Source organism: Motacilla alba, chromosome 2 (assembly GCF_015832195.1).
Source record: "Motacilla alba alba isolate MOTALB_02 chromosome 2, Motacilla_alba_V1.0_pri, whole genome shotgun sequence".
NCBI classification, from domain to species: Eukaryota; Metazoa; Chordata; class Aves; order Passeriformes; family Motacillidae; genus Motacilla; species Motacilla alba.
The window spans coordinates 33334332-33359791 of record NC_052017.1 but is presented as its reverse complement, the minus strand read 5'-3'; the positions used below and the strand labels follow the sequence as shown (position 1 = coordinate 33359791).

General features: G+C 46.3%; 2 protein-coding genes and 1 long non-coding RNA gene across 4 annotated transcripts; 2 read left to right on the top strand and 1 right to left on the bottom strand.

Annotated features, from left to right (window-relative positions):
* The first annotated feature begins 324 nt into the window (after window positions 1-324).
* HOXA11 (homeobox A11) lies at window positions 325-13375 on the top strand. 2 transcript variants are annotated; one of them, XM_038129000.1, is made up of 3 exons: window positions 325-961; window positions 8435-9592; window positions 11103-11335. In XM_038129000.1, the coding sequence occupies exons 2-3, from the start codon at window positions 8929-8931 to the stop codon at window positions 11333-11335; spliced, it is 897 nt and encodes a 298-aa protein (XP_037984928.1). In that variant the 5' UTR covers window positions 325-961; window positions 8435-8928. The 2 variants fall into 2 exon arrangements, with proteins under 2 accessions (XP_037984928.1, XP_037984927.1); XM_038128999.1 differs by lacking the exon at window positions 325-961 and having other exon boundaries at window positions 8373-9592; window positions 11103-13375.
* LOC119697780 lies at window positions 3109-6529 on the bottom strand. Its single transcript, XR_005255936.1, has 2 exons — window positions 6094-6529; window positions 3109-5515 (listed from the first exon to the last, which is right to left on the bottom strand). It is a non-coding gene; the product is annotated as an uncharacterized LOC119697780 (long non-coding RNA).
* Window positions 13376-20749: 7374 nt separating the features above from the next.
* Window positions 20750-24655, top strand: HOXA10 (homeobox A10). Its single transcript, XM_038128998.1, has 2 exons — window positions 20750-21697; window positions 23158-24655. Exons 1-2 carry the CDS (start codon window positions 20878-20880, stop codon window positions 23430-23432), a joined length of 1095 nt encoding a protein of 364 aa, XP_037984926.1. The 5' UTR covers window positions 20750-20877; the 3' UTR covers window positions 23433-24655.
* Window positions 24656-25460: the final 805 nt, after the last annotated feature.

Here is a 25460-nt window from a genome sequence, read left to right as displayed (position 1 = left end):
AACTAGGGTACGAAATGCTAATGTTTATTAAGTCTGTCCTCCTCCTTCCTCCCTTCGGCCTCCTTCCCGCCCCCGCACCCCCAAAAAGAGGGGTTTTTTTTCCTCCAGTGAATAGCTTCAACATGGCGTACTGCAAGGCAGAAGCTTTGCCCGTTCCTAGATCTGAACTGTGATTAAACATCCCCAAAGAGAGCATCTCTCTTCCTCCCGCCGCTTCCCCCTCCCTTCCCTCCCCTTAGCGTAAAGCGCCCTCTTCTACGTAGGAAAGGTCAAGTCCTACAACGCACAACCCACGGTCATTACTGTACTGTGACCCGGGGTGTACTGGGGAGGAACGGCCGGGTGTCTCGTGATCAAAAACACTGGGACTTTTTCTTTTTTTTTCTTTTTTTTTTTTTTTCTAATTTTTTATTTCTCCTACTGGTGCGATGGGAATCCGTGGAATTAGACAGCATTTTAGCCTCCTGCAACCACCTTGTGTGCAAATCGCCATCGGAAATCCTAAGGGACCAGGAGAGAAACAGAGAGAGGGAGAGAGAGAGAGAGAGGGCGGGAGGGGAAGAGAGAGAGGGGGAAAAATAGCTATAGTAGTAGTAGTAGTAGTAATAATAATAGCAATAATCGTCATTAGCCTGTGATATCGCTGCGTTTTGCCTGAAGCTGGCAGGAAGGACGATGTGCCCCAGTGGCTAGATTTCTCTCCATCTAAAGGCAAACCAACAACAACTAGAACAACAAAAAATAATATATATAGACCCCCACATCAACAGCAACCCAAGACACTGAAAAATCGAGGAGGAATGTTTGGTGGACCGTGTATATTTAATCTGTAAGAGAGGAAACCAAAAAATATGCAATCCATCCTCACTGAACTGGAGATCTACAGCCCAGCGCGGGATCCTAACTGTCAGTCTCCGTGGGGATATATTTTTGCGCAGGCGAGAGACTTCTGGATGCTGGGGTAAGATTTTCGTGCTCTTCCTGGAGGCGGCTCAATGTTTCTCCTCTCTCCCTTCTCGGTGGTGAACTAAGCAAACAAGCCAACAGCAAACACCCACCCGGTCCCCTCGCAAAAAGCCCCCTGCATGACTGGAGCAAAGTCATTCGGGAGGCCTTTGTGGAGAGTTTCCCAGGCCCCTGCTCTCCCCCCCAGCCCACCCACCCGCCCCACTCCCTTTCTCCCACGGTGTCTGAGGCCGAAGTGCCGCTTCTCCTGCGGGGATCTGGGGGCAGGCGGCTGCCTGAGCTGATGCTAATAGAGCCGAGGAGCCAGTTGAGAAAAGTAAGACTGTTTCTCCTAGCTTGGGTGCCGGCTCCACCTTCCCCAGGGATGCTGCTTTCCTCTCTAGCATAGGTGGGAAGCAAAGAGGTCTCTTGGCAGGAAAGTGCGCCAGGAGAGGCTGGGGTCAGAGCCCAGGACGAGAGCAGACTCGCAGTAGAGCTGCTGGTTGTTTGGCTTTGTGCAGCGCCGTGTTGTACTGCAGAGCTGGGTCAGGCTGCGTGGAAAAGCGTCTCCTGGTTTTTGTCCCTGGTTGTTTTATTCCCGTGTACTTGACTCTGAAATTATTTTAATCATTCAAGTGCCGGGGAGGCGGGTGGACGGCTGTGTGTGGAAGAAATATGGGGAAGGATGTTTAACCGGTCTGCTTTTCGCCATTGTTTGTGTGTATCTAGAGAGAAAAATGCCAGCCGGGCATTGTAACCTGTCAGTTTTAATTAATCTGAATTTCGTCGTAATCGCCTTGATTTGAACGCACGAAGCAAATTGCTTTCATTTATTCCTGATCGTATAAAACGACCTATATGGTCTGCTTGGGTGAAGAGTAATGGAAAAGCGAGTTATTTCCATCCTGGCTTCGGGGGAAAAAAAAAAAAAAAAAGAAAAAAAAGAAAAAAAAAAGAAAAATGTGGGTTTTCTTATACTAAGCAATCTTGCATGGACTTCGACTCCAGATAGTGGCTAGTTTACATTTAAATATGTGAGGATTTCTAAATACTGTGCTGTATGAACACTTGATGGAAAAATAAAACCGAAAGAGAAAGAACGGTTAACACCCGCACTGCGCCTGGTCCCATTCTGGATGTTCTGCCGAAATTCACTCGGGCTCTGCAATGCGGATCTGTCATGCTTATGAGACCCGCTTTCTGAAAGGACTGATATTAGTATCATCATTTGTTGAAAAGTCGGGAAAGGGAAAGAAGCGAGGCAGTGAGCAGGCTTCCACCCGGGCACAGGCAAGAGCAGCCATATTAGACTTAGAGGAAGGGCTGTTTCTATGGGTATATTTGCTTTACATATGAGAGAGGAGACAAGAAACGATCCTTTTGAGCTGGCTGAGTTGTACACGGGCGTATGATCGCATCCTAAATTGCCGCACGTACTTCAGACTCGTGTTATACAAATAGCTTCCAATAAAAGTTACACAAGTACAGGTATCCTAATTATAATACAATTCTGAGACTCCATCAAAATATGAAGTTGGAGCTTTGAAGTCGTTGATTTGACAGTCCCGCTATAGTGATACTTCCTGTACCCGCCCCCTAAAGCAAGCATTGATGAAGAAATGTCCTTAGTTCGGTGGGTTTCATGATACGTGAATAAGGCTCTCCTATAAAGTTAGCAGCGGTACAGTAAAATCGGATGTGTTTCTTGGCGAGTTGAGCAAAATAATTAAATAAAAAATTGAAATACCTTTATAAATCATTGTTAAAATTTAATGTGCATTAGAGAGAACCTTATATCCTATAAAATTCAATTTAGCTTAGAATCCCAGTCAATTACCTTGACGTGAATTTCTGTGGCATAGTGTGGATCTCGGCATCTCAGAAACAGTCTAGCTACGACAGGATGATCTCGGCGTTGAGGCATTTCACTTTCTGTAGCTTTCTGGACTTAATCTAGAGGGCACACTATGTATCTCATAGCTCTTGTGCGTTGTTTGTATCCTGAATTGGTAGGCAAAAAACGCTCCTTTGCCAGAGGCAACGCGACAGGATTATTTTTTCCCTCTCAGTGACTATATTTCCTGGATTAACAAATCTAAGGTCAAGTTCAAGGCATCGATTCTAGCAATACTTTTAAATGTAAGTCGACACGGGAATGTTTTGGCGGACTTTTTTTTTTTTTTTTTTTTTTTTTAATGCGTAGAGTAAAGCGGCACTCTCGGTTGAGGGTGAACTTTGCCTGGGAGCATCGCCTGGGACATGGCCGTCCGCAGGGATAACTGTCGATTACTAGCACCTCACTTTCAAGGGATAACTGGCGATGTTTCCCTAAACTGCTCTGCTTTATTCTTCGTAAAATACATTGACACGAAAGGGGACTGGTACCTGCTTACTACAAACGACGCTTTGTGGGTCTGGGTGGGAGTGAGTGGAAAGTGCCTGCTTTTCTGTACCGGCGCATTATAACCAAGGAAATTTGCTTTCGCACCAGTTTAGAGCCCGCCGCTGGCTCTAGACACCCCTCTCCCCCAGACTAAGTTTGCTAGAAGTCTCTTGCACCTGTATCTGGACAGACGCGGGGGAAAATAAGTGACTGTGTGTATGTTTTCTTGGGCTGGGAAAGCCTCCGAGAGTGTTCAAGGGGAGAAAAAGAGACATTTATAGAAGCATTGTCAGTCAATCAATTTCTGATATACTCGCTGGTCTGACAAAACCTCTTCTTGCGTCCGTCTTATTGCCAAACCGGCCATCATTGTCTTTCAGGACTAGGCTCCGAGCAGTAAATGTAAACATTTTGGAGGTGTTCAGAGCCCCGAGACCCCGGAGCTCTGGACTGGGAAACCGGGGGGTGAGGAGACACGACATTGTGAGAGACTCCCCGCGCGTTGGAAAGGCGCCGGGAGGCTGAAAGAACAGCAAATCGTTTGTCTGCTGGTGAGCGAGAGAACAGCTGCCGAAACATGAAGTTTTCTATCTAGAAGTAGCTTCCTCTCCTGAAGAAAAAGCCCGCAGTATTTCGGTTACTTGCTGCTATCAGAGTCAGAGAGCCCTCAGATGTTCTTCAGCTCAAAGGGATGCAAAATATCATGGTTGGTCGCCAACAACGAGTATATCTCTGTAGGTCCGTAGTCGTTTAATCCTAAAATTCAAACTAGACGGGAGGCTTAGTAGGAAAAAACTCAATCACCCTCTTCATTTCAGCAACTTAAAAAGACACAGAGGGTGACAGAGGAAATTAAAGGATTTTGCTAATTGATACTAAAAATTATCCAAAGTATTCTAACCTAGATGAGCGCAGACTTTCGAGGTGTTCAAGCCTCTGAAACAACGTAATGTGGGGAAAAAAAAAAAAAAAAGAAGTCAGAATTACATTGAATCCTGTGTACATCTGCTCGTTCTCTTTACACGTATTCTGCAGTTTCCTAGCAAAATCACAACCACGCGGCCTCACGTTTTGGAAAATAAATAGCCATGTCACAGTACAGGGGTTCCATCTCATCGATATATACACATATACAAATATATACAAAAATTCACCTATTATTTAAATTACTTATCTAGCTATTGTAGCACTTCATTCTATTGCAATCTTACGGAAATATATTAATTTAAAAAAAAGTATACCTATAGCTTCTTTCCATAACAGACAAAACGTCAAACAGAAAATAAATGCCTTTTAAGAACTTCTGAGCCTGAGATATTTAAAATCCAAATAATTAGCAGGTTTTTCTGAAGCACTGGTATTTGCATTCCTGGCAAATTTGGCGACGAATTATCGCCTTGTGCCCCTATTTGCATTGGTAAAGGTGGAAAGACGGTGCGCTTTTTCTTGTTGGCAGCGACATTTTAAATTCCCTAATGCTACACTTTTCTAATAAGCCTCTGTAGACTGTAATCAACTCTCCGTTTTACAAAACGCTGCCCTAACTCCTTAGATATTTTCTCCTGCTCGAGTGGTAATACCCCTCAACCTGCCTGTGCGAGAGAAGCAGCAGAGATTGAAGCCAGCGATCCTGTAATATTTTAATTAGCTCCTCTTGACGCAAATTCCTTCTAGCACACGTTCCTCCTGTTAATTAGAGGCACCCACCCTACTGGCAAGGTAAATGGTCGGCTTCAAATATTTTCCAAGCAAAACCCGATACAAAAATACAACAACTTAGATGCAATAGAACTTGACCTTTTGGAGAAGCAGTAGTGAGTTAAACTGGTCCCTTTGCACATCATCTGTATATGTAAAAGCTAGACTATCGAGGCGTCCTAGTTCTGTTTATATTCCTCCAAAGAAGAAGAGATGTAGTTTTTTCTTATCCCTTTGTTTAGCTTAGCTATGGGTAAGAGTCTCCCCACCTCTTGGCCACGCTTCTCCTTTGCAAAACCGTCCTGCAGCAGAGGTTCCAAATTCAGAGCGGTTTTACCCTCTCTAATCCGGTCGAAATACATGGGAAGGCGTAACGAATGCATTTTGCTTCTCCAAACGAAATGCCTGCCTTTGTTTATGTTGTTCTCAGTGAGGTTAGCGAGGGGAAGGCTCGGTTTTCCCCCTTCCTCAACGCGGAAGTCCCAATTACTGTATTAAAAGAGCAATTCAACATTAGACCAAATAATCAACATTGATAATTGTGCTGAACACAGCAACTTAACAGCAGGCTCCCTGCAATTACCCACACATTCCGGGACTTTAGGCGTACATTATCTCTTGTTTCACTTAACAGCAAATAAAGCAGAGAACAGCCTGTGCCTTGGGTGTCTACTCGCTCCCAGACGAGCCGTGCCCCCCTCGCTTTTCCCCATCACCCTTCCCGCTTGTTGTGCAGGCGGCACCCGGAGGCGTTTTGGGGTCCCCCTGCGTTACAAACCCGCTTGAAGAGAGAAATAGGCGGCTTGCTTTGGAGAGGTGGGGGAGAGAGCTCGAGCGGTTCAAAAGCAGGCATCGGGGCTGCACGTGTGCGTGCTGTGCAAGCACATATATGCCCAGACACACGCACACCCACGCACACACACTCCTATTTCCAGTCGCCTTCTCTCTCTTCTTGCCTTAATTTCCCTTTGTTTCCCAGAGGCAGCCCCGACCTCTGGCACGGCGGAGCCTCGCACGGCGCCGCAGCCCCCGCCGCAGAGAGGAGCGGCCAAGAGCCCCATACAAACCTGTGCCAGCTCTGCTCCCCATTTCTAGCCCCAAGGTTTGAAATTTATTGAAATGCAAGAGGGCGGCTGCAGCGAGTCCGAGGAGGTGGCGTCCCGCGATTAAGTGTTGGGCAGCTCTGTCATGTCTGCTCTGACACAAGCTGAAGTTGACTGCCAAAGTGCTATAAAACCGCAGGTCAGTCTAGAACTGTTTTCGGTTCCCCTAGACGCGCCGTGTTCAATTATAGCCTTAAAAGCTCTAATACAAGTGCAAGAATTTGTTTGCCATCACACAGAGGCGGGGCGAGGCTCGGCAATGGTGGCGCCTTTGTTATCTCAAAGTCACTGAAATCCTTATACATTCCTTTTTGTTCGAAGGGAGGAGTGTCTGCGTGTGTGCAGGGTGTGGGGAGAGGTTTTCATCGACGGAATTGAGCGGTGCGCTTATACAGGGAAAATAGCCAATGTTCGGACACCAAAAGAGGGCTTCCGACCCCCCAGTCCACTCCACCCACCACCCCACCACGACCACCCCCCGCAAAAAAAAACTAGGGGGAAATGCGAAAAAAATTACAGCGTTAAGGAAAAAGCCAACCAGAGCTCTGGCACACCCCTCCCCACCTCAAGTTAAAAAAAAAAAAAAAATTCGGGGGGGGGGGGAAAGCCCCCAAACCTTTTTACAATCCCTAAACGACATTGCAGAGTCTTCTGCTAGCGGTTTTGACGACATGCAATCTCTTTCCATCCACTTTCTAGCAAATATGTCAAGCTGGAAGATTAATTCATTAATTTCAAGTTCAGCTCGCAGACAAGCAGTAAGCATAAGAAGTTCTTGCAGCAAACCAAAATAAAGAGTTCATTACAGGGATACGTCCGGAGCATTTGATTTGTGAACGGTAACCCTTGTAAAATAAGAAAAAGGCATATAAACATTAATGCTAATAAATTAGTTTACTCCACTACAAAGTAATTACTTGATAATCTTGAATTTACAGCTTGAATTCAAACGCAATAGTTAACTATAATGTAGGGGAAATACATAATGAGAATATTTTCTCTCTGCATAACATGATTAGATTTGTTATTGAGTCGGTTACGATAAGCTAAGCAATAAATAAACAAATCGATGTTGACATTTAAATACCGAGGATCTCCAGAATTTAGTAGAGAACTTTCTCCGGATATATAAATACTTCCACAGCACTGCAGAGGAAGAGGGGGGGAAAAATCAAAATATTATTTCCCTAACATTTTCGTTTCCCTTCCACTAGCCTCCCAAGTCCACGGGGGCATGGATCTTGAACTACGTCTGGTTTCCTAAGAGTACCGACTTCACAATAGCCGTTTGCCACTCTGTTTTTCTATTCTGATAAAATGCAGCCGGAACTGAAATATTTCTTTTCTGAAATCGACCATCAGAAGAGCAAAAAAATACTTTTTCCGAGAGCTCAGGGCTGTCCGTGCCTCAAAAGGTGCTGTATTCTTTGGCGTATTTCTGTGTTTTCTTTGGCTCTGCTCATTCGGAGGGGTGTGCATTTTTATTGGCAGAAAAGTACTTTTTCGTCTCTGCCCTGTACAATCCGCTTTCTATATCATCCCTTTCATGCAACAATAGTAAAAGTTTAACCAGGTTTTTAAAATAGGTCTCCCTGGGCGTCAGCCTTCAGCGACGACACAAAGCTAAAAGGAAAGTATCTCGGTACGGCGAGCTTGTTCCTACGGGTTAACAGTATGTCAAATAATTTTAACTAGGCTTCTGGCAATTAAACTCGGAGTATTTGTCAAGCTGGGGTAGCCCAATATCCACTGGTTTTCCAAGCATTTAGTGCAGAGTTGAGGCGGAGAGATCAGCAAACAGTCTTTAGCTCCGTGGTCTGCACTTTAAAGGGCTTGCTGGCTTTCTGGCGTTGCGACTGAGGCAAGGGATGATTTGGAGAGGGTGAGGAGGGGAAACCTGCGTCCCGGGGACCCGACATTGTTAACTACCTCCAGTAAAGCTTGGCTGAAGCCGCGCGGGGTATTTGAGGTTAATATGTAAGTAAGGGAAGGAAGACACTAAGCGCTTCGGAAGTGAACATGAATGCAAGCATGTAATCTATTCACCATGAAAATCAGTAAAGACTTGACCCTGGCACATTCTTCCTAGTAAGGTTTCCAGAAAAACCCTGAAGAGTGAGGGCTTTTTTCTTTTTCTTTTTTTTTTTTTTTTTTTTTTTTTGGGGGGGGGGAGGGAAAGTTCTAACCGATCCCCGCCCCCCCCCCAAAAAAAAAAAGATATAAAAATAAAAAGGGGGGGAGAAAAAAAGGAAAAAAAAAAAAAGGACGTTTTCTTCAGGAGCGTTTTCCTCCTCGTCGTAAGCAGCTTTCCGCAATAAAGCGTGCGTGCATCTCTACGGTGCCCTCCTTCTCGGAGCCTGCCGGCGAGCGGCCGAACGCCCCAGCAAGCCCACAAACAAACAGAAAGGTCTCACCTAACCCTGGGGGGAATTGATAAGCCTCTCTGCTCCAGAGCCAGAGGGTGCCAGGGACCGGGCGGCTAAGTCTGGGGCAGTGGCAGGGCGGCTGCGTGTCCCCCTGGGCTCCCCCCCGGCCAACCTGCGCTCGGCTCGCCCCCGGGCGCTGGCGACGAGCTGTTGCTTTCCCCCGCGACGGCCACAAAGGGAGCGGGGCCCGGGCCCGCCGCTCGTCAATGTCAACGTCGGGCCACGTGACCGCACCTCCCTGCCGCCGCCGGGAGAGCTCTCCACGTCAGCCTACGTCTCCCCATCTCTTACTTCACGGATCCGCTTCAAAGGGGCAGCTGCGTTAGAGAATCATGTTAAGCTCAGCTAATGCGGAGAAGCCGAGGTAGCCCTAATGATGGATTTTGATGAGCGTGTTCCTTGTTCCTCTAACATGTATTTGCCAAGTTGTACTTACTACGTCTCGGGTCCTGATTTTTCCAGCCTCCCTTCTTTTTTGCCCCAAACCCCGTCTTCTCGCCCTATGACATACTCCTACTCCTCCAACCTACCCCAGGTCCAACCTGTGAGAGAAGTTACCTTCAGGGAATATGCCATTGATCCCTCCAGTAAATGGCACCCCAGGAACAATCTGCCCCACTGCTACTCCGCAGAGGAGATCATGCACAGAGACTGCCTGCCTGCCACCAACACTGCTAGCATGGGCGAGATGTTCGGCAAAAACACAGCTAACGTCTACCACCCCAGCACCAACGTCTCCTCCAATTTCTATAGCACGGTGGGCAGGAACGGGGTCCTGCCCCAGGCTTTCGACCAATTTTTCGAGACGGCTTATGGCACGGCGGAAAACCTGGCCTCGGCGGACTACCCGGTAGACAAGAGTGGCGAGAAGGCGCCCGCGGCCGCCGGGGCGGCGGCGGCGGCAACTTCAAGTTCGGAGGGCGGCTGCGGCAGGGCGGCGGCGGCGGCGGCGGAGAAGGAGAGGAGGAGGCGGCCGGAGAGCAGCAGCAGCCCCGAGTCATCTTCCGGCAACAATGAGGAGAAATCCGGCAGTTCCAGTACGTATAAAGGCAGCGCCGGAGCGCTTTTAGGAAAGGCAGCTTGAAATCTAGCGCACCGCCGCTGTTAAATTTTTATATGCTGTTTTATAAGCATATAAGGTTTATGAAGGGCCTTTAGATTTCCCCCAACAAAACTTTGTTATAAAAGGCGAGATCACGTGTTTAGTGCTGAAATTGGCCGTGAAATACCCACCGGGCAATGGATGCCTAATTTTTTTTTCTTTTTTCTTCTTTTTTTTTTTTCTTTTTTTCTGCCTTTTTTTTTTTAATAATAATAATAAAAAACCCAGTTCCGTGGTCAGCTCTTGAAAATATAAGAACGTTAGTTCTATGCCTGTAAATTCGGAAAAAAAAAAAAAAAAAGGAGATCCTGACTCCTTTGATATCAATGTAATCCAGTGATTTTATAAAAGCCATGTGTTGCACCAGAAGTCTAGTTAGGAGCTGAATTCAAAGCCCTCGCCGTTTTAACGATTGCGCTAGAATAGCGTTTAACAGATAAAGTAGCCGCCTGAACTGTAGCAATATATTAAAAGAAGCAAATTAACCTAAAGCTGGCCTTTTTGTCTAAAGGAAGCCATTTTACTAAGGCACTGTGGCAATTACGTGTTGCCTTCTGTCCAACAGTTTGTTACTTACAATTGTTATTCAATCTGTCAAAGTCTGATTTTTTTATGTGGGCTTTTTAAAAGGCAAAGCTAGTATACGGCCGGGGGAAAAAAATACCTCGACAATGAACTGTACCAGAAAAGGAAGTTTTTAAAGGGATAGCAGCTACGTTTAATGTAAAGAGCTCCTGAACCTTGAAACCTTTTATATTCTGCTTAATGAACTTTAAAACCGTAATAGCTAATCGAGAGGAGAATACCTCGGTGCGGTGGAGAACGTGCTTGAAAACAGCCGGCTAGGGGGAGAAGGAGACGCCTCAGCCTTGGGCTCAGGGGTTTTTCCTCTGCTCGGGACGCAGAGACGGGATTAGGCCAGGGAACGAGGGCGAGATCCAGGCGGGTACGGGCTCGGGGAGGGTTGGGCGCGGGCCCCCCCGCCGGCTGCAGCGCTGCCCGCCGCCGGCAGCCAGGTGATGGCTGCTCCCTGGGCAGCTCCGCGCGCGTGGTGGCGCCCGGCGCAGCCGCCTACAAAGGCTTTCCTCCGGCTCGTGAAATCCGCAAGAACCCCCCGCCACCACGCTTTCCTCCAGCTGCCCTCCCCGCGGAGGAAGCGAGGCCGGCTCCCCGCGTCTCGGCGGGGGTTTCGCCCTGCGCGCTGCCCGGGGCCGCGGCGCCGCAGGAGCCGGGGTGTGCCGGCGGGTCCCGGGCCCGGCTGCGCGCACCCGCCAAGGCGGAGGGCTGGCGCCAAGCCCCAGACCCACCAACTCCGACCCCGGAGCGGGCAAAACGCGCCTTTTTCACGTTAACGTGCTTTCCCTGAGAGTACCCCCGTCCCTTCTCAGCCCCCGCCGCCGGCGACCGCCGGGTCTCAAATGTTTCTGCCTTTTTTCGCTCCACAGGTGGACAACGTACGCGTAAAAAGAGATGCCCATACACCAAATACCAGATTAGAGAGTTAGAAAGGGAATTCTTCTTCAGTGTCTACATAAACAAAGAGAAACGCCTCCAGCTCTCCCGAATGCTCAATCTGACCGACCGTCAAGTCAAAATATGGTTTCAGAACAGAAGAATGAAAGAAAAAAAAATTAACAGGGACCGATTACAATATTACTCAGCTAATCCACTACTTTAAAACTCATAGCATTTTTCAAGACGAGATTAAATTCAGATTTCGCCCTTGACAAGGTCAAGCCACGGGGTTACGTGGAGGAAGGAGGTGTGTATCTGACGGGACTAGAAGAATCTAAGGTTTTACACACATGTAGACCTGCTTTGGAACTGCGATGACGATTTTTTATATATATATTTACATATCAACTGGAATCGATTTGGTTTTGACACACATGGGATCCATTTCTAAACGTGCACGTCACCTCTGAGTGCAAAATCCATACCTCTTACCTTTCCAGGCACTGCGGCTCACCCTGCCACCGCTTTCGGCAGGCGCGGGCGGGGACGGTCCTTCTCCATCCCCGGACTCGCCCATCCTCGGCCCTTTCTCGCCCCTGTGCTGCCGTGGAACAGCTGTCTGGAGATTGCCAGGTCGGGCTCGCCCAGCCAGGACCACTGCAGAATATAAACTCTGAGAAATAATCTTTTGTTCTTCCTTAGCAGCGTTCCATTGCTCATGGGTTTGAAACAAGAATTGAAGAACGCGGACACACACATACACACACACACACACACACACACAGAATTAAAGACGGGGGGGGATGTCATGTCCACACCTTCCTGGGGCCAACCGCGAGTAGATGTAATAAGGATGTAGCGATGGTTATAGTAGTGTTTCCTTTGGGGGTGTGGGATGGGATGGGGGCGAGGGAAAAGAGACCGAAATTAAAAAATTAATTATTTACTTTTAAAAATCAGGTATGAATTCGCCATATGTCGTAAAGAAACAATCACTAAAAATGAAATTAGAAAAATTTAATTAGCTCTTGTTTTATTTATGACAACAGACTATGCGTTGCCATCTTTTTGGAGACAAATCATATACAAATACTAAAAATAAATCGTCAAAAAAGTGTGAATTTCAGCATTTTAAAAGAAACAATTCCTTAAAGGAAACTAACCTTCTGGCTTCTGGCTCACAAACTTTCTTCAGGAAATACCTGTGGAGAACGACAGTTTAGCAAATACCACACAACACTTAATTGAAACTTGGAGTTGTGCAATGCACTAACATTGGATGATTAAAATAACTCTGTTGCATGTTCGTTTAAAGGTGACTAGTGAAGAGTTTAAACAGAAGCCAAACAATGTAAATATGGTAATTTTGTTGTTGTCTACTTTAAATGTCATGAGCTCTACTTTGTCGCCCAGTCGACGTATGCAAAGAATGGAGAGTTGTTTGAACTTATTTTAAATATCTATAAATATATATATTTCCCTGCAGGAACCAAAGCGTGAAAAAAAATGCAATTAAAAAAAAAAAGAAAAAAAGAGGAAAAGAAAATAAAATATTTAAAATTCTATATCAGTTTACAAAGGATACCGTGTTCTATCGTTGAGGTAATTTGCTGTCGAGAATATCTGAATGTATATTTCATACAGGAACGGTGTTTTACAAGACTTGTAAATAATAAAAAAAATAAGAACCCATGACCTATTTTGTTCGAATGCCCTTTTTTTTCCCCCTGGTTGGTTTTTTTTTCGGTGGTGTTTTTTTTTTTTTTTAATTGTTCCTTTGGGGCTAAAGGGTGTGGGATTTCTTTACATGTGCAACAAAGTGGTGATAAGAATGTTTTTGACTAATAAATTTTACCAAATGGATGTAATTTCTTTGTCACAATTCACAAAATGCAATATCTTTATATGATGTCACTGTTTTCAATATGTATCATCTATATGTATATACTGTTTTCTTTTAATATGCGCAAGTATTTGGTTGCATGTATACAGTGGAACAGCGCACAAGGAAAATAAAAAAAAAGGAAACTTTATATTTTTACTCTGGTGTTACGTTACTGCATGTTCTTTTATCCAATGTAACTCCGGGACCCGAAATTCCTCGCGACCTTCTTCAGTCATTTGGGGCGAATTACTCTTCTTTTGTGAACTTCATCGTTAAATCTTCTACTCTGGAGTTAACAAGTGAACCTAGGCTTGTTTGAGCATACTTTCAGCGGGTCACAGGAAAAGGAAAATTGTGTTCATAGCTCGCTACGTGTTAGGCCTTCTCCTTCTCCTGCCAGCACCCAGCACCGGTGGGGCAAGGTCCTATGCTCGAGGGTTGGATGTGCCACTGCTGTTTGCTCCCTGCCCCATGTGTCACGGGGAAATGCTTGTCAGTAGCATTTGGGACACATTTTATAAGCTGGCACCAAAGGGAAGTTTCAAACTAGCTGATGGATGTGGCCAGAATTTGAGAGCCCTAAGAAAATTGTTGTCTTTGGGGAAAAGGATCCGCACGGCAGTGTGGTGGAAATGGACTGTTTGAAATTGTCCTTGATCTCCAAGGCAGGGAGGGGGTGGACTGAGGCGGGCAGCAGGGGGGGAGGAGGGCTGAAGGGAGAAAGTTGGAGAGGGCAGGGGGGCAGAAAACCCCAAACACCAAACAATAGCTGAGACAGGAATGTGTTTTGAGGACAGTATTTGAATCTTTAATGTTGACCCTAATCCTAATCAGGAGAAGAAAGTGGATTCTGGTTTTGCATTGTTTACTGGCTTTGAACTTCTGTATTGCTTGGACATCACCCATAACCTTGAGGTGAAGGACTTACTGACTTCGGGCCTTTGTTGACCACTGCCACCCAGCCAGACAACGTTTACCCAAAGGGAATCTTGAAAAGTGAGGGGGAAAAGAGGGGACTTTGTTTGTTTGTTTGTCTAGTATGCAAGGGGAAATGCCAGTTAAAAGGAGACAGACAGATGGATGGACAGACGGTAAGAGAGGAATAGAGGGACGGATGGAGAGCTGAATGGCAATGAAAGTTAAGCCTGCAAGCTTCCTTTCCTGGTTAAAAATTAACTGGTATTCAGAGCCAATCCTAGAGACAGTAAAAACATGGAGTTTCTGTGGTCGGGGTTTGGATTTCCTAGCCCAATAAAATCGCATCCTTCTGTGTTGCTGTGACATTGCGGCCATAAAAAACTGTGACTTGTCCGCTCGCCTGTACCAAATGCATCACTCTACAGTCAGCCGAGGCTCGCCCAGAGGTTTTTACACCGGGAGGTGAGCGACCATTGCTCCCCGCCGCCGTCTGTCCGTCCCTCCGCCCGCCCGCCGTCCTGCCGCGGGGCCCCGGCGGGCGGGCGGGCGGGCAGACGGACGGACGGACGGACGTCGGCCGCGGTTTTGGGGCTGCTTTGCCACAAGATGGCGATCTTCAGATCAATGTCAAAGCCGCCCGGGGCAAGGGGAGCAGCCCTGCAGAGGAAAAAAAAAAAAAAAAAAAAGAAAGAAAATCTTGGCCTTTGTTCACTTTGCATCCCTGGAGCCACACGGGTAATTATTGCACTTACCGGGCTCCGCTCTACAAAAAGCCGCCCGGGATGCCGGGGGAGGGGGGAGACGCTGGGGCTTCTCGGTGGAGTTAAAGCCTCTGGGCTTTGGGTTAGGAAATGCGCGAAGGTAAGTGTTTTGTACATCTATCCAGCATGGAGAACGGCGAGGAGTGTGCGGTGACCGGAATGGTACCCTGCGATGTGGGGTGGCCCTTGCCCTGACCGCTGAGCACCGCGGAAAAGAACTGTGGGGAGGGGAAGGGATGCAAAAAGTTGGTGATTAGGATGTGAAATAATATAGAAGGGACTTTCTAAGCTGCAGCTGACCTTTTATTTTCTCTGAGTTTTGGCCAGCCACTTGGAAAATCCACGTTATCTGGAAATATTTTTTCAGAGTAACTTGTAGCTTTCTTCCACTTATTAAAAAGAAAAAAAAAAAAAAAAGAAAAAAGAAAAAAAAAAGAGTGTAGCATTGGAAATATTATGAAACTTGACATTTATGTGTGGAACAGTAGGTGTCTTCAATCAAATAGATCTATGGCAACACACTCTGCAAATGACAGATAATTCTGACGATCTTATTAGTCTTGAACTATAGTTTAGTTAGGGTCGTTTGGTAACTTTAAAGGGTAGTCTGCTTCCTTGCAGCTGGACACAGATTGTGGTAAACAACTTTTGACATACTTATGCTAAAAACTGTTTATATGATTGCATATTAAGTCAATGTTCGTGCAAGACCAGATTTAGATTTCGATTCTTTTTCTTTCTTTCTTTCTTTCTTTCTTTCTTTCTTTCTTTCTTTCTTTCTTTCTTAATCAGCACATGTGCTGTAAACAAACAATAGTCACTCATTCTCATGTGCTCATGGCTGCTCTGGATTGTAGCTTTGAAACTCTATCCTCTCTACGAGTACCCCTAACTCCAGGTTACTTTTCATGCCCATAAAATTTTCACATGTTTTTCTTATGTCTCCATTTGAGAAGGGTGGGCGGGAAGGTGGTATTGTATGGAGAAGATACTGGTTTGGCTACATACTTTAATACACGTGTTTCTTAGGGCAGAGTTTAAAATATCTGTCCGAAAAAAAATGAAAAATATTGTTTTATCCTTTCTCTTCTATGCATGTAATGCCTGTTGCCTGCAGTATTTTTTAAATTGTGCTTCCAGGGAACTGTTGCAAGTGTAGTTAAAAGCATATGCTCAGTCGACAGAGAGCAGTTTCAGATGATTATTGGAACCTATCGATTTCATCAAAGATGCTCCATTAAAAGCTCGGGGATGTTGATCCCTTTTGACTTCCCTCAGCAATGCCAGGACGCAAGAAGCCACGTGAGAAGCAGGGAGATTTGAGGGTCCCTTTGCAACATTTCATTTTACACCAGTCAAGTTAAACTCCGCATATTTGATCAAATATTTATTTTTCCCCTTGTTGTTTCCCTGTCCCATTCAATACTTGGCTGAATAAATCAAAGGGACCCCAGCAGCAGTTAAAGCGCCCTCTGGTTACGAATTGTTTACTGACGGCCGCGGTCATAGGATAATATTTTAAAAAAACAAGCTTGTTTCTTACAATAACTGTTTATTATTTCACATTATTTGGGTTTGCATGTTTTGGAGGGAAGAGGGGAAGCCAGCTCAGTGTCTACACTGTGTTTAATTAATCGTGTACTCAACTTCAGCTCACATACCACATCCAAACCCCTGGGAGGCTTTTTCATAAGCTCATTGGGTTTGTGTTTTGCTGTCTATATTTTTTTTTCTGTTTTTTTTTGTTTGTTTGGGTCACAATCTTTTCATTAAATGCTCTGAAATCGAAACTTCTGGCCAACGTGTGTGTCTGACAGCCAAGCTATACCACAACCAAAAAAAAAAAAATGTATATGCATTTAGATCTACTTTAAAGGGAAGACAGCTACAAAAAGGGAGAAAGGCTACAGTTTCAAATGCTTAATAGAGCTGTGCAGCCCATCACTCGCAATAGAAGGGGTACACTTAAAAGACAGACTTGGGCATGCAATATTTTCCCCACACATCTATAACCCGATACCGTTGTTGCTTCTGCATGGTGTTTGGGGCTCTCTGGACAATAGAAAGCCCCGTTGTTCTCGTCAGTGCCGGAAAACGGCGAGGAAATAAAGCCCTAATGAATTGGTTTGGGTGTATTTTGTCCTGCCGCACACCAGCATTTGAAACTCGTCAGAATTACTTGCAAAATATGTTCCTAATCCAAATAAGTAAAACGATACATGTATAATATAAAACATAGTTAGGCGAGCAAGCCTCCGGATGGCTGGAATAAAATTAAATCGCAGCCTAATTTTTAACAAGATAATCCGCCAAAACAAGCCAACCTCCCCAGCACCACCACCAGCGTGAAAGAATTTCTAGTAAAGATAAAATTAGTGGGGCCGTCATTTGTCACCTAACTTGGCACAGACGCTGTTCCTAAACCTCCTGTCTGAAATCCGCCTCCTTTGGAGCAAATCCAGAAGAAAAAAAAAAAAAAAAAAAAGGAAAAAAGGAAAAAAGAGGAATCTGGCACACACGCACGTTCCAGGGAGCTGACAGTTCCAATATTAAATAACTATAGTCTGATTGCATTAATTTTTGGAGCTGTATAAAATGCAGTCCACGGCCGTATTCTCAGATAGGCGGCGCATGCACTCCTGCGCAGACTGCAAGGCCGTTTACGTTTTCACAAATTGCAGCTTGCCCATGTCTACAAATAAAAGCATATTTTAATTAGCTCGCAAAATGCGTCTCTGGATTAACAGCGCTGATCTTTTGGGTTATACGGGCCAATAATAAAAAGATAAATCACGGTTTAACACGATACGTTTTGAGATTTCCAGTCAGAGTTTGCTTAGGCTGTGCTGTCGGTTTTTATTTATTTCCTTTTTGTTTTTAATTTTAGTTCAACCAATAAAACGGCTTAACGACGCTATTAATGCATCTATTATATTTTTCTTAGATCAATAAAATTTTATTTTGATAGTATTGTCTATGTGCGCCATGAATTTAGATTCTCCACAAAAACACCTTCTCGCTGGCTTTGATATTTATCAGAATTTTATTTGCTCGGTTTTATAGACCCTCGGATAGCTTTACTTACAGAAGTAGAATTAAAAAGAAAGTAATTCTCGTCCCCTGGCGTCCACAATATTCTTTAAAATTTCTTTTAAATAGGGGTTAAGTTCCAAGGGACACATTGTTAAGCGCTGGTAATGCAGTAGCTGCACTCAGCGCATGCCAAATTAGCTCAGTTTAGTCAGAATTGACCATTATCTTTTATAGTTACGAATCAAGTGAACATTATTAGTTTTACTTCGCTGGGTTTGATGATGCTGGTTACTATTTGCCTTGGCCTTGTTAGCGATTAAAGAAAGCGGAGATAATGCAGCGCCGAGCTGAGTTCATGATCTAGACGGGCTCGGTGCCTTGACCATCAAACCGGCTCCGCTTACTGCGGTCAACGCAACACACGCCACGGCAGCTCCCGCGGGACCTGGCACGGGGGTGGGGTAACCCACTGCTGCAAAACCTAAACGGGGAGGCTAAACAACACCTTCGAAAATTCTCACCGGCCTCTGTGCCTTTTGTCTGACTCCCCTGCATTAGATCGCAGAGGGAGGAGAAGGCAAACTCGCGTCTCATCGATGCACTTCCAGTCTTTTCGGCTGACGGGGATCGCAGCGCACTTTTTATAGTACTTTCCTCCACTTTAATCCAATTTTTAAAATGGGGCTGCTTATTTTAAAAACAGCTTTGGAAGGATTTCAAGCGTTTCTCCTCGGTTCCGTATGGCTTTTAGATTTGCAATCCGTTTCTATTTAATTTGGCAAATGCAAAATAAACATACCGCAAGAGCGGACTTCCCCAGAGTAATTTTTATACCTGACTTGTGTAGAGAAATGTATTTGGAAGGCGGCGCTGGGTCTCACGTTTCTTTTTATTTAGATCTGTATTTATGAAGCTAAGCCTATTGATAATAGCCTTCCTGTATACCAGCCAATAAACCAGTTCCTTATGTGGTATTAATTTCGTTAGTAATGATATGGCCCTCATAGGAATCTGATAAGGGTTGGTCCATCGCACATTAACACATCCCAAGTTAGTCGGGTTGGGAAATCACAAACAATGTTACAGGAGGAAGGAAACGCGGGAAGGAAAAAAACCTCGAAGGGCTTCCACAGGCTGGGAGATCTCCCCCTGTCACCGCATCCCACGGGCCGATCAGAAGGAAATCGCGCTGTGATGCTCGCCCCACCACGCTGGAAAAATCAGGCGCCTTTCCACAGAGATTTTATGGGTGCTTCTAAGTTGTAGCATCCCCTGCCTGCCCTGGTGCTTCCCGGGGGCGCGGAGGGACGCTGGGGAGGGCCCCGCGGGAAGGGACACTGCCCTCCTGCCGCAAGGAGGGATTCCTCCGGGGCAATGTCACGCTGTGGAAAAAAAAGGCTTCTCCCCGTGGCAGGCAAATATTGCGAGACAAGACCACGTGGGGCTTGACAGATCCGTGGGGCGAGGGGGAAGAAATGCTCCCTGGGGGTTTCGAAGGCCCAGGGTAGGGGCCGGGGAATTCGGGGCGCCGCGCCTGCTCCGGCACCACCCCTCCCCGCAGGCAGCGGCCCCATCACCACCGCCAGTGCCCTCCCGGACACGGCAGCCGGGTGCCCGGCAGCGGCTCTCGTCCCGGCCGGCGATGACGCCCGGTCGGCGGCCTCTCTCACCCGCCCGACCTGCTGGAAGCGGAAACCGGCCGATGGCTGCTTCTCCAGGCGGCGCGCAGGAGAGAGGAGCGAGTGACGCTCCTCAGGGATGGGCAGCGGGAACTGGGCAACCTCAGGCTCCCTTTGAACTAAAGTGCCCTCAGTTCCGCGGGCCAGGCAGTGAGGCGACTTCAAAATGGCATAAGCGAGAGATGATGGAAGTGAAAGCAAGTCATCATTAAGCATTTCATTACGAAATCTATCTGTCTCTCTGCCCTCGTCCCTGCCTGTCTGCTATCTGTCTGCTACCTCCGCCACAATTACATATTGACTGGACTGGGCTGTCTAGTATCTCGGTATTTATCTAGCTACTCTTATTTCTATTATTTAGTACATTGCTTAACGGAGACGATGCTTTTGAAGAGGCGAAAAGTGAAAAGACCCAAATGGAGCGGGAGGGAGGGGAGATATAAAAATGATCGTCCAAATATAAACACATCAATAAACACGGTGCGCAGCATCCTGCGAGGATCCATTTGAACTGCTCGCGTCTGGATTCTTTCTGTGACATATGTCTGGCTTTATATTTTAAATGGTAATCAGACCTCAGTAAGAATCCAGCGTTAACTAAAGCGTTAGAAGCTGCAACCGCACAATCAATCCTCCCAGAGTGGCATTGCTCCCTAAGAGATTCCTCAGCGCAGCGGCGAGCATTTTATCTCCAGGAAAATTAAGCCCAGCCTGGCGTCGTGGCGGTGATGTTAGGCTGCGAGCAGCCCCCTTCCTCGGTAGTTTAACGCGGGAGGCACCAGGCCCCTTTACGGTTTCCAATGATCCGTGATAAACAATAACACGTCTTTTATTTCTTAAAAAAAACGAGACAATCAAATAAAATGAGCAGAGGCTGAGCATAAAACACCGGGCGAGCCGTAGTTTTATTAATTTCGTGTGACACATAGGCTGCGGAGGGAGGTGAGCAGGCATTGCTGCTGGAAAGCCCAACCACGAGGAGAGAGGAGCGATAGTAAAAGCTTCATCTGGACACGGCTTCAGCCTAGGTATAATAAACATCAGGACCGCCGAGCTATTTTATAGCGGTGTGTCTGATAAGAGGGGAGCCAAACTTGCAGCCAGTACCATCACAGCCCTCTCTTCCCCTTCCCCTTCCCCTTCCCCTTCCCCTTCCCCTTCCCCTTCCCCTTCCCCTTCCCCTTCCCCTTCCCCTTCCCCTTCCCCTTCCCCTTCCCCTTCCCCTTCCCCTTCCCGGGAGCGCGGCTCCCGCCTGGGCGCAGGCGCTCGCCCATATGGTGGAAGTGCGCGCGCCTGTGTGTATGGAAATCCATATTACACATTAATATACATCTATCTTCCAAATTCAGAGGTCGACCTGAGAGCAGCTCTGTGCATACGAAACCAGACGGGGAGGGGTTGCTGGGGAGGCCCGGGCTTCCATTGGCTGCGGGCGCCTGCCGTGGTGCGGGGGTATCTCTCATCATATTCAGCATGTTTTGCACAAGAAATGTCAGCCAGAAAGGGCTATCTGCTCCCTTCGCCAAATTATTCCACAACAATGTCATGCTCCGAGAGCCCGGCTGCAAACTCTTTTTTGGTAGACTCCCTGATCAGCTCGGGCAGAGGGGAAGCGGCGGGAGCAGGAGGCGGAGGCGGAGGAGGAGGCGGCTACTATCCCAACAGTGGTGTCTACCTGCCACAGGCGTCCGATCTGTCCTACGGGCTGCAAAGCTGCGGACTTTTCCCCGTTCTGGGCAAACGCAATGAAGGTACTTCTCAAAGCATGGTCCCCAACTCGCACTCCTACGTGTCAGGGATGGAAGTGTGGCTAGATCCTCCCCGGTCCTGTCGCATGGAAGAGCCGGAGAGCCAGCAGGCCACCTCGTGCTCCTTCGCTACAAGCATTAAGGAGGAGAGCTCCTACTGCCTCTATGACTCAGAGAAATGCCCCAAGGGCTCGGCCGCCACAGACCTCGCTCCCTTCCCCCGGCTGAGTGCCGAGGTCAGCCCAGCCAGCAGCGGCGGCGGGGTCCCCGTCCCGGGCTACTTCCGCCTCTCCCAGGCTTATGGCACTTCCAAGAACTACGGCGCGGGGCCAGCCGGGGCTGCCCCTTTCCCTCCGCAGCCCCCCGGCCGCTTCCAGACGCCTCCATCTTTGCCTCCCGTCCCGGAGCCGGGGAGGAAAGAGGATGAGGAACGCTCCCCAAGCCCCTTGGCGTGCGTCTCCCAGAGGGAGGACGAGACTCAGGCTTCATCTTCCACCGCAGAGGAGCTCTCTCCAGCTCCGTCAGAGAGCAGCAAAGCTTCTCCAGAGAAAGAGCCTGTAGGTAAGCGAATGATGATGGTTATGGTGGTAGTGATGATTAAAGAGAAAAGAAAGAAAAAAAAAAAGAAAAGAAAGAAAGAAGGGAAAAAAATAGTCGTTGAGGATCATAGTGGCATTGAAATGCGAAAGGAGGATCCCAGCTGCCCCGCGGGGCTGCCAAGAAGCGCTGCTCAGACTGACCTTCTGAACTTTGTAATATTCGGGCATGGGGTTGCCGTAAAAATTAATGTCCATCCTATAGTTTAAAACCCTTAGAGCCTCCGCTATGGGCAACTTTAGCCTGCATGCTGCTAAAACATATAGAAAAACATGATCAATCTCTCCCCCGTGATGTGAAGGTGCCTACCAGATAACAGAGATGTTTGTAAAGCATCCAAAATAAGCAATAGGCAGTGCCAATAAATAAACCTATTAACGCGGTAAGTTATATTTTACGATCCAGAATGCTTTTCGGAATAACAACCGCGCTGAAATGTGCCATCTATGAGCTGCTATCAAATTAGACTGATGAATGCACGGCGAATATCCTTCAGCATCTACACAAGATAACAGAGCTGTTATTTATACTTTTCCTTATTTATTTCCCTTTCGTGTCCCCATGGCAAAAAATAACTCCCCTTCCCCGGACGGCAGACTTAGCAGGAGCTTCTCTCCGTCCGCCTTTCGGACGCCCTTTTATTCCTTTCAGGCGACCCGTTGGAAAGTAGCATTTAAAGAAAAGGGAAAAAAAAAAAAAAAAAAAAAAAAAAAGAAGGGTCGGCGAAAAACTGTTAGAGAGCCAACCCCAAACCACTAACCACTCTGAGCCATCAAGGCATTGGTGTTACCTCTTTCCCAGTCAGTTCCACTGTTAAAAATCACCTCAAAACGTTTTTATTATTGTTATGACCGTATTTTTTCTTCCCCGAAATGGTTGGAAATGAGAAGGCCATGGCGAAGCTCTCCGGAAAGGCAGGGGCTGAAGGCAGGGAGACTCTGGCTCCCCAGCTCACCTTGTTTTCCGCCTCCGTAGCACACTTACAAAATCCGGATCCGGAGGCTTTGTTTTTTTGGAAGCAGGTGCCTGGGGGGAAGGAAATAAGACTGCAGGCCCTTCACCAGCTGCCCCCAGTACCAAAGGGCTCGGAATGGCCGACAGGGAGAGGGTAGGAGCTCGTTTTGGAGGGTAGGAGATAAGCTGCAATCTGGGGCACGCTGCCCCACCAGAGGCTGTCCGGAGGTTTTTGAGCAGTGGCAGTTCCTACCCGGACATATCCAAAACCTTTGGGAAACCGTTCTGAAGCTCTCGGTTCCCTCAAGGACACCCCACATTCCAATTCTCCGCAGCTGGCGGAGTGAGCCCATCGCGCACACACACACACACACACAGACACACGCACAGATGCTCCTTCCACCTTCTCCCCCGCAGCTCTTTGCCTCCTACCCGATGGTAACGTCCATTTTTTACTTTCTCAAAACTAGGCAATTCAAAAGGAGAAAATGCAGCAAACTGGCTCACGGCAAAAAGTGGCAGAAAGAAACGATGCCCCTATACCAAGCATCAAACTCTCGAGCTGGAAAAGGAGTTTCTATTCAATATGTACCTGACTCGTGAGCGTCGCCTAGAGATCAGCCGCACAGTCCACCTCACAGACAGACAAGTTAAAATCTGGTTTCAGAACCGCAGAATGAAACTGAAGAAAATGAACAGAGAGAATAGGATTCGGGAGCTCACAGCCAACTTTAATTTCTCTTGATGAACCTATAAACACATCTTTATGGTTTAAAGAGCCAGTATCATTTTCCTAGGCTGTATTCATCCGCACCTGTATGGATTAACGATTTTAGGCGCTCTCAATATGTCCTTAACCTCTTAAGAGCTACTTTGGGGGGTGGGCGGACTAAAGTCACGCTAAAGCACAAAATGCCGTGTGTGAACCTCCCCTCTTCCTTCAGCCTTTCCCGGGGCCAATTTGTTCCTCAAAGCTTTGAAACACAAAAATATCATTTCAGGAGCTGCAAATATGTTTCTCCCTATCTGTCTCTCTGAAAAGTAAGCAATCCTAGTTAAAGGTGCATTCTTTTCAAATATAAGTGCTGTAACTTGGACTGTACGTAGCTGCACAATGAAGAACTTAAGCGTTGCCATATTTCTATATATTGGGAGCTTTCCCCTTCTCTGTTTGCCTTTTCTCCCCCTCCCCCTTTTTTCCTTCGAAAAGCGGGACTTAAAATAATGAAATGCAGGCATCCTTAAAAGGGTTTCACGGGAACGGGTGTTAGGAATGATTTTTTTTTTTTTTTTGCGCTTTACCTTAAAAGCCAATATTACAGCTTTAAATTTGGCCAGGAAAATGAAATATCTTCTCTTTAAAGGTATAAAAGATTTCGTTTTACTCATGGACTAAATTATTACACTTACCTCTCAATTTCTCTCGCTGGTTGTAGATATTTACTTAATGTAGTTTTGCTTAAATATGTGAATTTGGTGATTTTCTTTTGTGTCTATATATAACGTTACCATTGGTAACGCATGACAAGCACACAGAAATTCCCCCTTGAAAACAAAATAGTCACTTTTTCCCTCTCTAATTTCACTGAAAGTATATATCCTGAACATCAGATGGACTTTCTGAGCCAGAGTCTGAGATTGCGAGGGAGAGTATGTTCGTCTTCCTTTATACTGTGAAGTTACATTCATTAAAGGGTCAAACATATAGGTGAAAAAAATTTTAAAAGATTAAAAAAAAAAAAGAGAAAGGAGGAGAAAAGCTATAAATACAGATATGGATAAATGTCTATTATTATTAAAATGCCGATACTGTTTTAAGCAAATGCATTCTATCGTTATTATAAATGTTAGTTCTAGCTATATCTAGTCCTTACCTTAAATCGGAATAAATTAATATTGTAATGCTGCTGTGCGTGAAAAAGACGATGTTTATGTTCTCATAGAAGAATAAAAAAAACGTGGAATGAATCCTTTTAATTTTACCTCTTTTTGTGACTGTTTATCCTCAGGTTCTACTTTATGTCTTCGAGAACTTTTACAACAGGAATAGTTGCCTAAACCCCCTGCAATTACTTTAGGAATCTATTTAAATATTACCTAGACGGTCGTAATTTGTCTGGGCCATATAGCGATGGTGCTCTAAGGTTTGTCGGCTTTTGTTCAGTTTTATGACTTGCTAGTATATCTGGATTGTTGCTGTCTTGAACGAGTGGTTTCAGTTGACTGAGGAACTGCATAGACTGAGGAAGCAAATTACTATTTCTTGAGGGTAGGGAAACGATATATTTCTTCTCTTTTTTTTTTTTCCTTTTTTTTTTTTTCCTACTTTTTGTTAATCGAACACCTACAAGTGTGCGAAGATCTTTAACTCCAGAGGATGTTGACAAAATTCTAGCTTTATCTCAGGGCTGAGAAGAAATCGTAAAGGTGAGATCACGGGAGGCGAGGGGGGGACCCCAGCCTCGCGTCCCTGCCAGCGGGCCCCTCCAGACAAGGCTATTCCCTACCTGGCTGCATGTGGAAGAGCTTATTTCACACAAGCTGCCTTTTTTTTTTTTTTTTTTTTTTTTTTTTTTTTTTTTTTTTGGCATCCTCTCCTCCTCGCTGCATGTTTAGCTAACAGGGTCTTGCACAAAGGGAACGCAAAAGGAAGGCTGGATGAAAAGAGACAGCTAATGCTTCCTTGCAAGGGTATATGTATGCCGGGAGTGGGGGGGCGGGGGGCAGACTTTGAACCCGGGCTTCTTGGGAGCCGTTAGCTTTTCCTGATGTA